The sequence below is a fragment of the Notothenia rossii genome (assembly GCF_949606895.1).
Source record: "Notothenia rossii genome assembly, chromosome: 1".
Classification (NCBI taxonomy): domain Eukaryota; kingdom Metazoa; phylum Chordata; class Actinopteri; order Perciformes; family Nototheniidae; genus Notothenia; species Notothenia rossii.
Window position 1 is genome coordinate 43,551,800 of NC_136912.1, and position 15,630 is coordinate 43,567,429.

The window sequence follows — 15,630 nt, forward strand, 5'->3', positions numbered from 1 at the left end:
CCGGGAAGCAGGAGAGCAACCCGGCCGCAGGCAGACGTGCCGCGGCGGCGGGCATGAAGTCCTCAGCAGGCGCTGAGGCGTCCCCGGGAAGCAGGCGAGCAACCCGGCCGCAGGCAGACGTGCCGTGGCGGCGGGCATGAAGTCCTCAGCAGGCGCTGAGGCGTCCCCGGCAAGCAGGAGAGGAACCCGGCCGCAGGCAGACGTGCCGCGGCGGCGGGCATGAAATCCTCGGGAAGCAGGAGAGGCCAGACAGGGTCCCGGAGCGTGCCACCCAGGGCGACGTCCGGAACTGTCGAGGCGAGAGGGGGTCGAGGAAAATGTGAGTGGCGTCTGGAACCGCCGTCGAGTTGGTGAAAAAGGTGAGAGTGTCCGCATGAGGTCAACCGGCTGGTCGAACCTCCTCTCCGGCACCAGAAAACTCAAAAGGGCCGATAGCCGTTAGCACTAGCCGTTAGCACTAGCCGTTAACCGCTAGCTAGCAGCCATGGGTAGCTGCTAGCCGTCGTTAGCCCCACGTGGTTAGCCGCTAGCTGGCAGCCATGGGTGGCTGCTAGCCGTCGTTAGCCCCACGTGGTTAGCAGCCGGGATGTGCAGCCGCACGCCCCGAAGAACAAACCCACGAGGTAGCAATGGGGTTGCTGGTCGACCCAGCAGGGTGTGCATTGTCCCCCCGTTGTATAGAAAGCCGATGCGGGAACGGTGAGCAACGTCTCCAGCCTTCCGCGGAGCGCGCACCGAGCCTCAGTCCGCGTGCCGGTGGCAGCCACGGACGTCTCCAATCAAACCCCGGCATTTCGAGAAAGGAACTCGAGTTCCTTTTGCCGTGTTCGGCTCCGTCCAGGAAACTTCCCAAGACATATCGGGGTCACCAGTGTAGTGCCGAGGACATGGAGTCGGAGGCGGTGCAATGGAGATGTGAAAGGATACTTTCACATACTTAGAGAGCAGAATAGGACATGTTGTCGGGTCGCAGCCCGGGTCGAGAAGAGAAAGAGCCAAGAGGGCACACACCATATATAGGCAACACATAACATGTCCGTGCGGGAACAATAGCCGCAACTGTGGTTCCCAGTTTGAATTATGAACCCAGTGTATAAATAGGTGCTCACTACAACATACAAAATCATATTCTGAAACTAAGACACAAGTCTGTAGGACGGCACGTCACGTATTTATCCGTATTATTTAACGAAAATGTACGTTTTAATGCCCCTTGGGTTTGACGTGTGTGACGTTAGTTAATTTAAAGTAAGTTAAAACCCAATACTCACATTTATTAGTGATTCCTCCGCTTGCTGCAGCTTTTAAATCCACTCTGCTGAGGAGACCGGACCGCCAATTCATTTGAAAAAAACTCACTCTTCCCTGTGCGCATTGCACCCTGGAATATGGTAGACCGCGGAGGATACATCAGATGTATCCTCCAAATCCGGGAAAAGAAGGCTGAATTCGTGGGCCGCATTCGGAGGAGGGTCCTTCTCAGGTCGATTATTTTCATTTCCTCGCTCCCCGGTATCACCGGTAATTGATTTGTCTGCGCCATCTTGAGTACCGTCCCATGGCGCTTATTTCTACAGGAGGACTAAGGATCGAGGAGCGATAATCGAGGAACCACCAGACCATCCTCCGATGAAATCCACAGATACTCGCCCCGCCCCCTTACTGTGTATCGCTCACTGATTGGACGATGCAGTGCATGCACTGATCTGATGCTTCTTAACATGAGAGCAGAAAATACATGAAACTCACTAGAGTCACTTCTCAGTCTATTTACAGTGTTTTGTTTCAATTCATGTATCATTTAGTTACAAATATGTGATATATCTGAACAACAAAGTGGTCAAAAAATGTTTTATTCATTTATTGGAAACATTTTCATGATCGCTTTTTTCGTTTATACAAGAATGGCGTTTATCTTTTTTGAGGATGAGTTCTTATTTTATTTAATGTATTTGGGTCTACAACAGATGATTGTGTCAGTAAATGTGTACTAACAGAGGCGGGGGTGTTTGTGAAAATAACGGGGACAGAGCTGGCTGCTGTCAGACGAACAGCTGTGCGGCGTCATCACAAACGGACGTCGCTTCACGTGACGCTCCGGAAGAAAGGACGTCCCATTGCCCTTAAAACTCATTTCCCTGCTTCTTGTGGTTTCCTTGCGTCTCTCCATGCTTCCCTGGTGGGAGGGACTAAACGCAGGGAAACAACGCAAGTGAGGGACGCAAGGATTCCATTTAATCGACCTGAGAAGGACCCACAGGCCGTTTCTCAATCTTGAGGATACTGGCTTCCAAGCCAATATTTCAAGGATGCTACGTCATCGACTGTCGCCGAAGGACTGTTCCAATCTCCAGCATACTTGGAATTCCACCGAGGCCGTGTCCTTGGTTTGGGGGAAATTTCGAGGTTGCACATGGGTAGACTTCGCGTCCTTAAAATCCCCACAATGCTTGGCGCACGGACCAATTTCAAAAACCCTTGCGGAGAATGGCTGAACCGACGCAGCACACATTTAAATGTAAGTATGTAGTGGCGTAGAACATGTGTTGGTAAATATATTACTTTGTTACATTTGATCACCAAAAATGTGTTCCGTGAAAGTAAAGCAAGTTCATAATTAGATAGACATCGTGAGGTATTTATTTTCAGTAGAGTTTATGTTGAAACCGTTAGAGAGAGTGGCACACTTGCTAGGCTGTTCCATTCTTCTTTGTTTTCCGAAGCCGTGGCTTGGAAGCATACTTGCTTCGTTTCTGAAGGAAGTGACTTGGAAGTACGTGACTACCAAGCCAGCATCCTCGCGATTGAGAAACACCCACAGTCTCTTTAAAAAAAAAAAAATTGGGACAGCCTTCTTTCGGCGGAAGTGACGTATGCGGTCTACAAATGCAGCTTCCGAAGGGTGCAGCCCCTGAATTGAGACACGGGCCGTTTCTCAATCGTGAGTACACATGCTGCAGAGCAACTATTTCAAGTATACTACTTCATAGAGTGGCGCAGAATGCTGGGCATTTAACATGCATTTAAACAGTCCTTCGGCGCCACTCGATGACATAGTATACTTGAAATAGTTGCTCTGCAGCAGTTTTACTTGTGATAGTGTAGGTACCATATGTGTTCGGCCTATGTTACTTCATATTAAGGCTAATAGAAATGACAAGGCTGTAATGCTAACTAACGTGCTAGCTACTAGCTAGGTAGCTAACTTGATCCAGCCACTCCTGGTCCTTTCATCAGATGGGAAGCGAAAGAACGAGCAAGACCCATTGCTGGTATGATAACAACCTGGTACTAAGCACACAGGCATCTTGTTAAAGTTATCTTATCTTAGCCAGCGCCATATAGATAGATTCTATCTATATGGCGCTGATCTTAGCTATCTCTTAATGGAGGAAAACAGTTGTGACATCACTTACGCAACTCTGGGATTTGTAGTCTTTCTAGTTGCGTATTTTTCATAGTCTTATATTTCAACAGTTTTATGACCAACTGTGACTTCTTTGACATGGAAATGATTTTTTAACATTGACAAACATCATATGTGTAATTCATGGCACAATTCAAACGGGATCGAAAGATAAGTTTTCTCTCTCCATTGACTTCAATACATTATTTTTCCAAAATAAGGTCCCATGGACCGGAAGTAGATGGGCGTGACTTTGCCACTCTATTGACTTCAATACATAATTTTTTCGAAATAAGATCCCATGGACCGGAAGTAGATGGGCGTGACTTCGCCACTCTGTGACGAAGATAACTTCGTCACCGTGGACTGACGGCTTCAGGCCTTGTATATTGCACATGTGGTTTATTTTTAAAAGTGTTCCCCCTCCCGTTTTTTCTGTTGCTCCTGATTATGTTCACCTGGTTCCCTGTGTTGTCTCCTCCCCCCTCACCTGTGTCTAATTGCTGATTAGTGTGTGTGTATTTAGGCTCTGTTTCCCTGTCTTTGTTGGCTGGCAGTGTGGTGTAAAATCCCTGTGGTTGGTGACGGTGTGCACATGTTCAGCCAGATTGGGGCTGTGAATCATGTGTCTGATTTAATAAATGCCCACACCGGGTTATATTTTTGGACGTTCTGCCTTTGCCTCCTTGCTTGGTCGGGCCGCTCAATTGTCAGCTTTAAACACTCTATACCAGGGGTGTCAAACTCAATTTCATCGCGGGCCAAATTAGCATTATGGTTGCACTCAAAGGGCCGGTTGTAACTTTAAGACTATAGTCTTGAACTTTTTTAATCTCAGCTAAAAACTCTCCTCTTTGCATTGGCTTTTAATAGGCTTACTAGTTGAACATAAAATGTTGACATTTGTATGTGTTTTTATATCTTTCTAATCATTGTGCTTTTTATCTTGTTTTTAATTATTGTTTTACTCCTATTTTGTTATTCTATATTGTATTTGTTCGCTGTAGAGCACTTTGGTCAACTCAGGTTGTTTTAAATGTGCTATATAAATAAATAAAGATTGTGATTGAGATATAAATATATACATATATAATAATGTATTATATGATATTACATTATTGCCTCTGCATTGGATTATTATCGGATAGGGTAATAACTTCATAATTAACTAACTACGTCTGAAAGCAGAAGTCTAGGGCAAATAATTGCAAGTCTCTTCAGTGTGCATGTCACAAAATGAGATGCATTGTGGGACATGCAACATGCTTCTGTAAAGCGGCATGTAACTGTATAATAAACGTATTATATTCTTTGCAAACTCTTGTGGGCCACATAAAATGAAGTTGCGAGCCGGATTTGGCCCACGGGCCTTGAGTTTGACACCCCTGCTCTATACCCTAGTCAGCGCCCCTAGTTACACCAATCAGCGTGCGATTACCGTACAGCCAATCACAATGCGTGACGTCATTGGTAAGCGACGGAACCCGAACACATATGGTACTGACAACGGCCATGGGTGATACAACAACCTGCGATTTTGTGTATTTTTGTAAACCTGTTGGGCAGCTATCCATATGATCAGTGGCGACTGGTCAGAAAGTGACAAATAATGATTACAAAAAAATGCAAAAAAATAAATATATATATATATTTTAAGATCATGTTTAATCATCTGATTCGTCTGTACACTGCTGTTTTAGTCTGTGTTCTTCTAATTAGTGTCTACAGTGTGTGCCTATTGAGCTGTTTAGAGCCATGTGGGACAAAACCCGATCATGCCCCTCCCTCTCACTGTCTAAGTGAACGGTGACTGTAAAAACTACACTGCGCATGCTCAGAGTATTGTCCTATTTAATGTGTTTGGCAAAGAAATAATGACCATGGGGGCAGTGAGCTGCCATCCCCACCATACGTCATCTCACATAATTCAGAGCTGATTGGCTGTAAGTACGTGTGCCGCGAAAAGTGTGGTGTGTGAAGAGGAGAGAGAGACGCGTCCTAAAACCAGGAAGTAAGCTGCGCATGGGTTCCCTCCACAAAAAAGCAATGAGAGTTCTCCATAGGATTTTAGAAAATAGCTCAAAATAAGATCTGTGGGAAACGTGCCTGTTAGATAAAAGCACGTTTTGTTCAGCCGGATAATGTCCACATGCCTACCCAGTGCATGACATTAAGGATTTTGGGAGATGGCCCTGTGGGCCATCTAAGCTAATTTACAGATGGCCCTGAGCCCAATAGAGATTGCCCTGAAACATTTGCGCGGACAAAATGGCACGAAGGGTTTGGGGGGCCTCCCCCTAGAAAATAAAAGATTTTTGCAGGTCTTACTGTAGATGCTGTCTGGTGCATTCTCTAGACTGAATTATAAGAGGAACCACCACAATATTATATTGTACACTTTCAATTTTATTCTTCATTTCACTTGTTTGTTTGTTCTTGTTTGTGTTTGCTCGCTTGCATGCCCTGCATAGCTATAAGAAATACTTAAGTTGTTGGTCAAGAAACTTTCCATCGGATGAAGGCAAATGCCTTCCCAGATGTAAAAAAGTAGAACACATTACATTCAGTTGTAACTGCCAAAACAAACATTATTTACACTATTATGGCCCCTGTTAAAAATGTTTGTAATGTTATCTACTGTAAGTTGGTCGAACGAATGCCTCCTCATCCGGAAGCTGACCGAGAAGACCCGAGCGGCAGTCGAGAGGAGCTGAGCGCATCCGCGAAGCACACAAAATGGCGACGTCAGAGTTCCCGTTAGCCGGCAAATCTAAATCTCTTTGGTCAAAATAATTTCCCTTTAGCGCAATACCGCTTCAGTTGCGCCACTTATGTGACAGACAAGAAGAGTATGTGACAGACAAGAATAGTCAATTCTAATGTCTAACACTTAATGTGGAGAAAGAGATGTCCTGTATGGGTTGATTGTGCGTTGATCTGTTGCTAATGCCCCGGGGTTCCGGTGGGCATGTAAACAAATGGATAATGCTGCGCTATACTTTGTGGCCTCACCCAGTTGCATAGCGACACTTATTGTTGAGGTGTCTTTTAATAAGCAGGTAGTCATATCATTAGCTAGAACTAGCTGGATCTGATCGGTATGGACATAAACGCGAGTGAAGTCTAATCTGACGGGACAGAGAGATCAGCTGCTGTTGACGACGAGTCGACACGCAGCGCTGCATGATCACATGCAGCGGTGAGCGGACAAAATACACACTACAGGTTACAATATCACACTTAGCTATTTTAATTACCTCTCAAACTACTGTAACTAGTTATAGATATGTTTAGTTTTACTGTCGGGTTACTCATTACTGGATCCGCGAGCTGCATGATACTGGCATAATAGATTGCCCGATCGGGCCACCAGCAGGCAAGGCTTCATTGCCCGAGCTAAATACTAGATGGCCCCGGGCCATCGGGCAGTCCTTAATGTCGAGCCCTGCTACCTACTTTTATCATTTTTTAATCATAAATCTATCGATTGGATTTATGATAGACTTTTGAAACTACAAGAAGATAAGGAGGACTTTTACAAAAAAGTAATAGAGATTTTTGTCCAGAAGGATAGGCAAATGGACTTCAAGACCGCAATTTCATTGAAAATGGGATCTTACTAAGAGAGAACAATTCAATATTTAAATGATAAAAAACAATCTTTTGGGTATCCTTTTGTTGAACTGTCTGTTTAAAATTAATTGAAGCATCAGAAAAAAAAAGCTTTTGAAAATAATATTATATTTTGATTTAGGTCAAAATATAATATTTGTAAACCTGAAGAGTCAGTGCCAGTGCCTTACCAGCCATGAACCTCACTGCACGTCACTGCAGAAGCTTATAGACATCTACGTTTTTTGTGCCCCCCCACTTTTGTACATATAAAAACGCCACTGCATATGATATGGAAATAAGTAAATCAATCAAATTGTATTATACGTTACATGAAGACGTGTATACTTCCCCTGTTTAATATTATGTTTCATGATGCTATGTACATGACTCTTGATCAGTTACATCTAGTTCAGGGGTAGCCAACACGGTGCCCGCGGGCACTTAGTCGCCCGCAGGGGCAACGTGAGTCGCCCGCAGGGGCAACGTGAGTCGCCCGCGGGACAGTTTCTGAAAATAGCGCGTCAAGCGAATCCAAAATGTATAAAATACACAAAACAAAAAAGGAAATGTAATTAAAAGAATCTACCCTATGCATAAACAATACCTTAATCATAGCGAACTCTATCTACTTAATACAACTCTATATCTATCTAACAACCCTCCTCCCCCCACCCCACAATAAATATCGACCAATCACGTTCTTGCTTGATTTGCGGGACCAGCGTTGCAGTCGGGAAGAAAAGCAATGTGCACCTCCCCGCTGATTTTCCTTCTGGCAGAATCTACACAGCACATCAGCCCCATTGAACAGCCATCATGCCAGCCTATACCACACATGAGGTGCAGAGTTTTACTCTGTGTGTTGCAACTTGCATATATATTTATTGCACTTGACGGACACACACACACGCATGGTGTAATTTCCACCTGGGACAGGGGGGACATGTCCCTCGCTCTTTTCGAAATCCCGTTTGTGTCCCCTCACTTTACAAATATGTTTATTATTATTTTTTAATGCAAGCCGTCATCGCCACGGAGGAGCATACAGCCTCTGTGAGCGAGCGAGCGAGAGAGATAGAGAGAGAGAGAGAGAGAGAGAAAGCGATAGAGGTAGGGAGGGAGGGAGGGAGAGAGGGAGAGAGAGAGGGAGAGAGAGCGAGCGATAGAAGTAGGGAGGGAGGGAGAGAGACATGGAGAGAGAGAGCGAGGTAGAGAGGTAGGGAGGGAGCGAGCGAGACAGAGAGAGAGAGCAAGCGATAGAGGTAGGTAGGGAGGGAGAGAGAGAGGGAGAGAGAGAGAGCGAGCGAGCTAGGGAGAGCACACCTTTATCTATTTAATATAGATAAAGTAAGAAATCATTCCAATGTGTACTATAGGACAGTAAAAGTAACAGTTTAAAAGGGGAGTGCCTAGTAAAATATGCATAAATAAAAAGAAAGAATGCTAACTAGGTAACATAATATCAGAATAAACAAGTTTAAATGATGTGTTATTGGCTGTGATCATATTCTAAAGATGTTTGGATTATCGAAAAGTATACAGCTCGCTTTCATCTGAGTGTTGAGAGCTGTATCCATCAATTCATGTTGTGCTCAAAGTGCTCCAGATTGATGCATTTAACTTCAACATTTAAAAAAACATCTTCCCGGGGGAGCATGCCCCCGGACCCCCCTAGGGGAGGTGAGGACCCCCCTAGAGGACATGAGGTCCACACCCAAATAAAGCAGGTTAAAATAATTAAAGGTTTAGTAAACACTGAAAACGGGTCCCACAGACCCAAACAGCACACAAAGGTTAAAGGTAAGCATATAATAATGTTAAAATGTGCTAAATATATACACTGCAAAAAACAAAAAAAGAGGAGTAAAAGCAGCCCCCGACTTGTTTTATTTTTTTAAAGTAGCTCTCATCCTAAAAAAGGTTGGTGACCCCTGATCTAGTTATTTTTAAATCAGTGTACAAAATCTCACACCCAAGCTCTAATAGATTGTGGTTTGACTCGCTCCTTAATGATTTGAATTTAGCAAACTCAGGAAGAGTAGTAGAACCTTTATTTAGCCAGGAAAATCAATTAAGAACAAATTCTTATTTTCAATGATGACCTGGCAGCAGGCAAAAGGCTTCCTGAGGGGATGTGGGTTGGGATGAAGAAAATAAAAAGACAGAATCCGAGCACTACAGAACCCAGGAGACCACACAATGACACAAGACTGCTACCAGTGGCATTTTTCAGGATAATTCACGTTAAATTAATCACTTTAATGTACTATAACACAGTACATTAAAGTTTGATTTGTGAGGAACTGCGGTAAACGTACTGCCATCTATCTCTACTGAAGCTGGAAATCTCCCACGTTTCCCAGAAAGTCTTCCCACAGCCCCCAAAGAGCAGCACGACCTTGCCACATCTAACTCTGGGTCTGAGTGTAGGTGGAGAGAGCCATGGCTCTGTGGAGGTTGGGAGTCAGAGTGCTGTTTCCCAGATGTCTTTGAGCTTTGTTGCATCATGGTTTGTTGAAGCTACTGTTGTTGGTCGGGACATTGGAGAAGACTGTGCTTTTCTTTTATGGTGGATTTCTCTCTGGGGGATTTTTGACACTATAAAAAGTGCTTCATAAAACAAAGACTGCTCAGATTTTGGAGGGACTGACACCAACTGACGGTTTCAGTTGTAGTTCCAGTTGAAGATAAGGCAGAATCAGAAGGATTTGTCTGTTGCGGTTTGTAAATACAAGGTTTAGAAGTTACCTCCTCGATTTGACACGGCTTACCACATTCTGAAAGCCTCCCATCATACTCATTTTGTAATTAAAAAAAAATATTACATTACATTTAGCTGACGCTTTTATCCAAAGCGACTTACAAGAAGTGCATTCGACCAGGAAGATACAAACTTGAAGCAAACAGAATCATATAAGTACATCAGGTTTCATAGAGCCAAACATTTCAAGTGCTACTCAACTGGCTTTAGATAAGCCAGTCCTTTATTATTATACAAGTGCTTTGTTAGCAGTTATTTGTTAGTAATTCTATCGCTCGATAGAATATCCCATTATATTTTTGTTTTGAGGGACTTTGTTCTCCATTTTCTATGTCTTTATATATATGTAGACCCCCAAACACAGCTATCAGCACTGCACTCTGGAATTATTTGGGTGGGATCAATGGGGCTTGGCACATGACTGTTTGAAAGCTGAGTTTTGGTACGTATAACCAAGTAAAATAACATTTGCAAGTTGTGCAAATGTATAAGAAACTTTTCTTATTAAAATACAAGAGAGAACATTTAAGCAAATATGAATCTTTATGGCCACATAAAAAAATCCATATAAGCCAAACATTCAACTAATTTCATAACTTGACAGCATTTGGTTAGAAAAAGCAGACGTTGAATGACTGGCTCTGGGTGTCTTTACTGCTGATTCGCTCCACGAGCAGTCACTCCTCTCTGTTGCTCATACACAAACTTGTTACTTGGGATGTGAATCTTTCGGTACTTCCCGATTTGATTCTAGTGTCAGAGGACAATTCCAAAATATATTTTTAAACAATTCCTGATTGGAAATCAATTTGCAAATCATTACATAGAGATGCTAATTTCAGGATCTACTCCAGTGTGCTAATAATTGATCGAGCTAATGATTGATTGTCGGTGAGTAAATGAAACGAAATGCTCCAGACTGCAACATATTTCAGTCATTTTATTTTATTACGAGACTTTCAGCTGTTTTTGTCAAGTTAAATGTTGGGATACAGGTTTTATATATTTTCTCAGTCACCTTTGATTAAATTGTGTTTTGTAAAATAAAGTTCTCAGATTTGGGATTGTATTTTCAACACAACTGATTAACTGTTAGCATAACCCTATAACAGGGACACTACGCTTAGTCAAACAAATCTAGGGATGAACTAGATTGAAAATATATTAACAGTACTATATTAACTACAGTAGTACACAGTTTAAATAGAAACAATCAGGATCAGCAGCACAACTTATTTTATCCATATAAAAAAATTGATATAAGCCTAATGTGCAACTCCTATGTCCTAAGATGTAAAATCATTGTTTTTTTTCAATGGAGTCTGGCGGCTTTTACAAGATCAAAGATAACAGCATCAATTCCCAGGTGGAAAGGGCTGCCTGAAAACAAATCTAAATATATAGAGTATGCTTAGACTGATATTGATTTTTTTTAGGCAGACTTTTTTAGGTGCCAAAAATATGTTAAGCTTCGGCCTCCATGGACATTTGTTTCTCTAAACTTGTATCCACTGTATATAGTTCACCGACTAAAGCTTAGTGCCTCATTCAACCCCTCTTCAAACAACCCAAACTATCTTTTTCAAAAAGCACCACACACTGATGAAGTCATAACAATTGTTCCCTTCCCAAAGTCAGCTTTGGCCAGGATGGTCATAATCTCACCAAAATCACACTAGTGCTAGTTATTCACCTCTACTCTAAGCAAACAAAAGCATTTTACTCTAGGCCTATCAGGTAAAATAGTAAAGCTCTGCCAGAGCTGGTGTTATGGCTGCTGGATTTGGCAGTTGGGAAGTACCTTGATGTATCTGTCATGAGGGACGTATTGCAGGATGATGGGCTCCATGGTTAGGACGTTGGCAAACTGCACCTCAGGGATGTACAGCGCACACACAACGTGGGCCCAGCCTGGTGAGAGATCAGATGAAGGACATATTAATGTTCCTTATGGATTAAGAGAACATTTGCAGCTTTTATTCTATAGAGTGGTGCAGGAATGAGTCCTAAAATCCTGGAAATGAGTTATCATTTTTTATACCACTTCCAGTTCCCTTTTTTTTAAATGTCTGTAGTTAGTTGCCTGAAATAATTAGAGATTTTCATATTTTGTTCTACGACATAAAATGTGTCAGTATTTACCCCACTGGTGAACGTCTGAAGCATCTGTGTCATAAAAACGGCGGTTGCTAACAGGCGGCTAAATGACAGTTCACATCATCACGTAAAACATTAGCCACCTTTAGCTTAGTGCAGCCGTGTGACAGTGATGTAGTTGGAATATGTCTTAACCTTAGCTTTTTTATTTCAGGCATTGGCATTTAAGCTTAACAAATCAATAAAGTGCTGTTAATATTTGGAGAGTATCCTGCTGAACCAAACCTGTTCATACATGTGTTTGCAACAGATCATATTTTCCGCAACATTCCAAAATACAATGGAAAAATCTCCATTGCTTTTTGTCTTCGTGCCCTTGCGATGCTGACTTCCAGGTCGGCCTACAAAAATACATCATCTCTGCGCCACTCTATTTAAGGCGGGAAGGTGGTCCTGCTGTTTTGTCTAAATGCTGTGTAACTTGGGAAAGGAGAGTGAGATTTACCTCCGCTGTCCGTCCTCTTGAGGGCTCCATCTTTGTGTGGACACAGCTCACACCTCTGTGCAGGATAGAGCACAATTTACTGTGAGTGTGGCGTTATAACCACAGGTGAAGAGGATGGGATGGATGTGATTTTGTGTTGGTTGTTCGTTGGCACACTCACCACGCGTGCCGCTCTCTCCTGTGATTCACACTTCCGACAAAACCACGGACCGGTGGGAACCTGGACAATGCCATAACATGCTGGGGTGGACACACACACACACACACACACACACACACACACACACACACACACACACACACACACACACACACACACACACACACACACACACACACACACACACACACACACACATACACACCAAAAGAGAACAGGTTAATGATACTATTATTAATACATAGTCCTCAGCTATTTTTTTAAACATACATGATTTTACCAGATATAACATATACTACTGATTTATTTCTTGTTTCACGAGTCTGTGTTTACAATTTTCTACAATTTATACTATAAATGTAAAGTGTCTGAGTACAACTAAAAGCCCTTTTTAAATTAAATGTATTATTAATTATTATTATAACTAAAAATATGTCTCATATTGTGTAGTCCTGTCAGTAATTGCTGTTGTCATCTTTGTCTGATAAAATATCTACTCACAATTTATTATCAATATTAATACAATTTACAATATAGCATTATTAATATACGGATTATTCCTACTTTTACGTTATCTTCACCATTTTCTACAGATTTTCTTTGGGTACCATGTTGTCATCTTGTTTAGATAATATAATATATGTAAATTGTAATACATTAACAAAATAAAGCGGCTCACTGCTCAACCTTCTGTGTAAAACTCTTAATAACCTTTATTTACTACATTTGTATGGCACTTTCGCTGACTTTAAGGAACAAAGTCGTCTTTACTTGGGAAGATGAAGCTGCAGATGAGGGCAGAGTGAAGCAGCCTCTCAGAGTTCCTCTGTGCTCAGAGAGGAGATGCTGGAAGTTAACTGCTGCTCTTGTTGTCTCATATGAACAACAAAGCGAGTGGACACAAGGTAACATGATGTCCAAACTGGCGGGCCTTGCCGGCTCTGTTTTGTCGCAACAACAAAAAAGCCTCTCGCTGTGTGTCGTGAAGGCAACCAGGCCAGACAGCCACACACACACACGCACGCGCACGGACCTGAAGTGGCATCAAGGCGCCATCCAGGCTCGTGTCACTGCCTGGCCCTGTGTGTTTCATCATGTGTGCCGAGAGGAAACAACAAACAGCACGCCTACCTACCCCTCCCACACTCACAAACACGCACGTAGACAGCGGCGGACCTGAAACACACCGACCTACCAGCACCTCTGGCCGGCTCCAGCCGCCGGGTAATTACACGCTAACAGCGGCTAACGTTACCTTGGTGAACGGCGACGCTGCAGCCGTGTCCATCACAGTAAACCAGGGGGTTCTCAGCCCAGCCTCGCTCGTCTGAACACACGCAGCAACCTCCAACCATTTCCCGCATGCTGCTCCCATACGAAGAAATGTATTTCCCCTCCCGGTAACGGCTCAGACCTCGCCCAGGCCTGTCAAGTGGTCCTCCCGCACTTTATTGCCGTGCCGGGCATAGTCGTGGGCTGCGCACTTTTAGCGCAGCGGAGAGGCGAAATCTCGGCGTGGGGTTAGTGGTGCTGCTGCTACGTTTTTTCCGTGATGTCCTCCCCGTCCCCATAGAACCGATGCAGTGCGCATGCTCAGATCTGCTCCTGTGGTTCGGAATAAGTCACAGCAAAGGTAGCAAGTTATTGTTATTTTTAACACGAACCTGTTTTTCAATTCATGTTTTAAGACTCTAACGTTATGTTTTCAATTGTAATCTATGTGACAATGTGTCGTAAAGCCACTCATTTGTGAAATGGTTTCATGAATTAGATTACTAAAACATGTGGATCCATCAGTCAAAACCGCTGGTTGAACTCTTGCTTCTCCATCACTTCTGTTTCAACAGCGCCATCTTCAGGTTTTACACAGGACAACAATTGCAAGCTATTTCACCATCCATGTCTTGACCTCAAATGAAAATGATTCTCTGCGAATGATAATGCTTTAACATTTCGTTATACTTTATAATGATTTATGCTGTTTTTGTGTAAGGATCAAATGGTCTTCAAACAGCTGTCTGCATTTGTCTTTTATTATTTGTCTATCTGTAAATTATGTTTAAAAACAGCCAAAATAATTCAAAACAAATAGATATTCAAGGACGAATAATTACAGATGAAACTTTTATAACATTTGGTGTAACTTTGTGACGTACATAAACCAAGGAGCGCAACAAGAAGGAAATATTTCTAAAATAAACTCTAATAATCCCCCCAAAATATTAATACAGGACTCCTTGTTTATTTTTGAGTTGTCCCCACATTACTGTTAATTGGTTTTCACTTGAAGCTCATTTTGTGTGGCCAGATTTCCTTTGTTGTATTCAGTTATTATTGTCAATCTATAGCAAATGGTTTGTGTGCCATTTTGTAATTACTCAAATAATTAATAATTAATTAATTACAAAACAAATCAAATTTATTTTACAATCACATTGCACTTGTCCAGCTGATTAATATTTTTCAAGGACCTTAACATTATTTGATTCCTTGGTTACTCTCAAAGTCAGTGTAACGGTGTATTGTTGTTTCAGTTAAATACATCAGTGTGGTTACCATGTATATAATTCAGTCAGCAGATGTCACCAGAAGTCTCTCATTTTGACTGGACTTGCGTCATTGTTGCTTTATGACTCCTGCTTCGCCTGGTTGAGTAAATTCTGTCTTGCAGGACGGTTTTATGGTGGGAATCAGTCTGGGTAGAAATATGGCTTTCAATGATAGTCATATTTCCTATATGGTTTCTTTTATGTTCAGAGGTAATGTTTATCCTCCTACAAAAGTTTAAACGTCCGCACTCTTACTCAATTCACTACTATTACTCAGAAGAAAGTAACCCTGAATCTCTTAGAATTGGAAAAAGAGAAGCAGCCCGAACGTTCTTTTGAAACGGATGACTAGGCTGTTTAATCTAGCGTAGGGACATGAAGCTGCGATGACAGTTTGCTTCAGAAGTGTCACTTCTCTTCAAACCCAAAGAGAAAAAAAAGGGAACTGGCACTGATGGAGGGGACAGATAGCGACGGTGGTGGCAGCTGGATGAAGCTAACACCCTGTTCTGCTCTGAGGGCAGCTCAGCGTGACCA

The 15,630-nt window shown here is 42.6% G+C and overlaps 1 protein-coding gene and 1 long non-coding RNA gene across 3 annotated transcripts in view; one reads left to right on the forward strand and one right to left on the reverse strand.

The window, feature by feature from the left end:
• LOC307047469 (protein AF-17-like) overlaps window positions 1-14,115 on the reverse strand; it is a 41,659-nt gene extending 27,544 nt beyond the window's left edge. The window contains exons 1-4 of one of the 2 annotated variants that reach the window (XM_079694455.1): window positions 13,800-14,115; window positions 12,545-12,624; window positions 12,385-12,439; window positions 11,584-11,693 (exon numbers count right to left, since the gene is read on the reverse strand). In XM_079694455.1, the coding sequence (XP_079550581.1) occupies window positions 11,584-11,693; window positions 12,385-12,439; window positions 12,545-12,624; window positions 13,800-13,908 (354 nt within the window). In that variant the 5' untranslated portion in view covers window positions 13,909-14,115. Of the gene's footprint in view, window positions 1-11,583; window positions 11,694-12,384; window positions 12,464-12,544; window positions 12,625-13,799 lie in introns of both variants that reach the window. The other variant, XM_079694457.1, reaches the window with a different exon arrangement.
• Window positions 14,049-14,770, forward strand: LOC307014017. The gene is made up of 2 exons (XR_013801134.1): window positions 14,049-14,177; window positions 14,392-14,770. It is a non-coding gene; the product is annotated as an uncharacterized lncRNA (long non-coding RNA).
• Window positions 14,771-15,630: the final 860 nt, after the last annotated feature.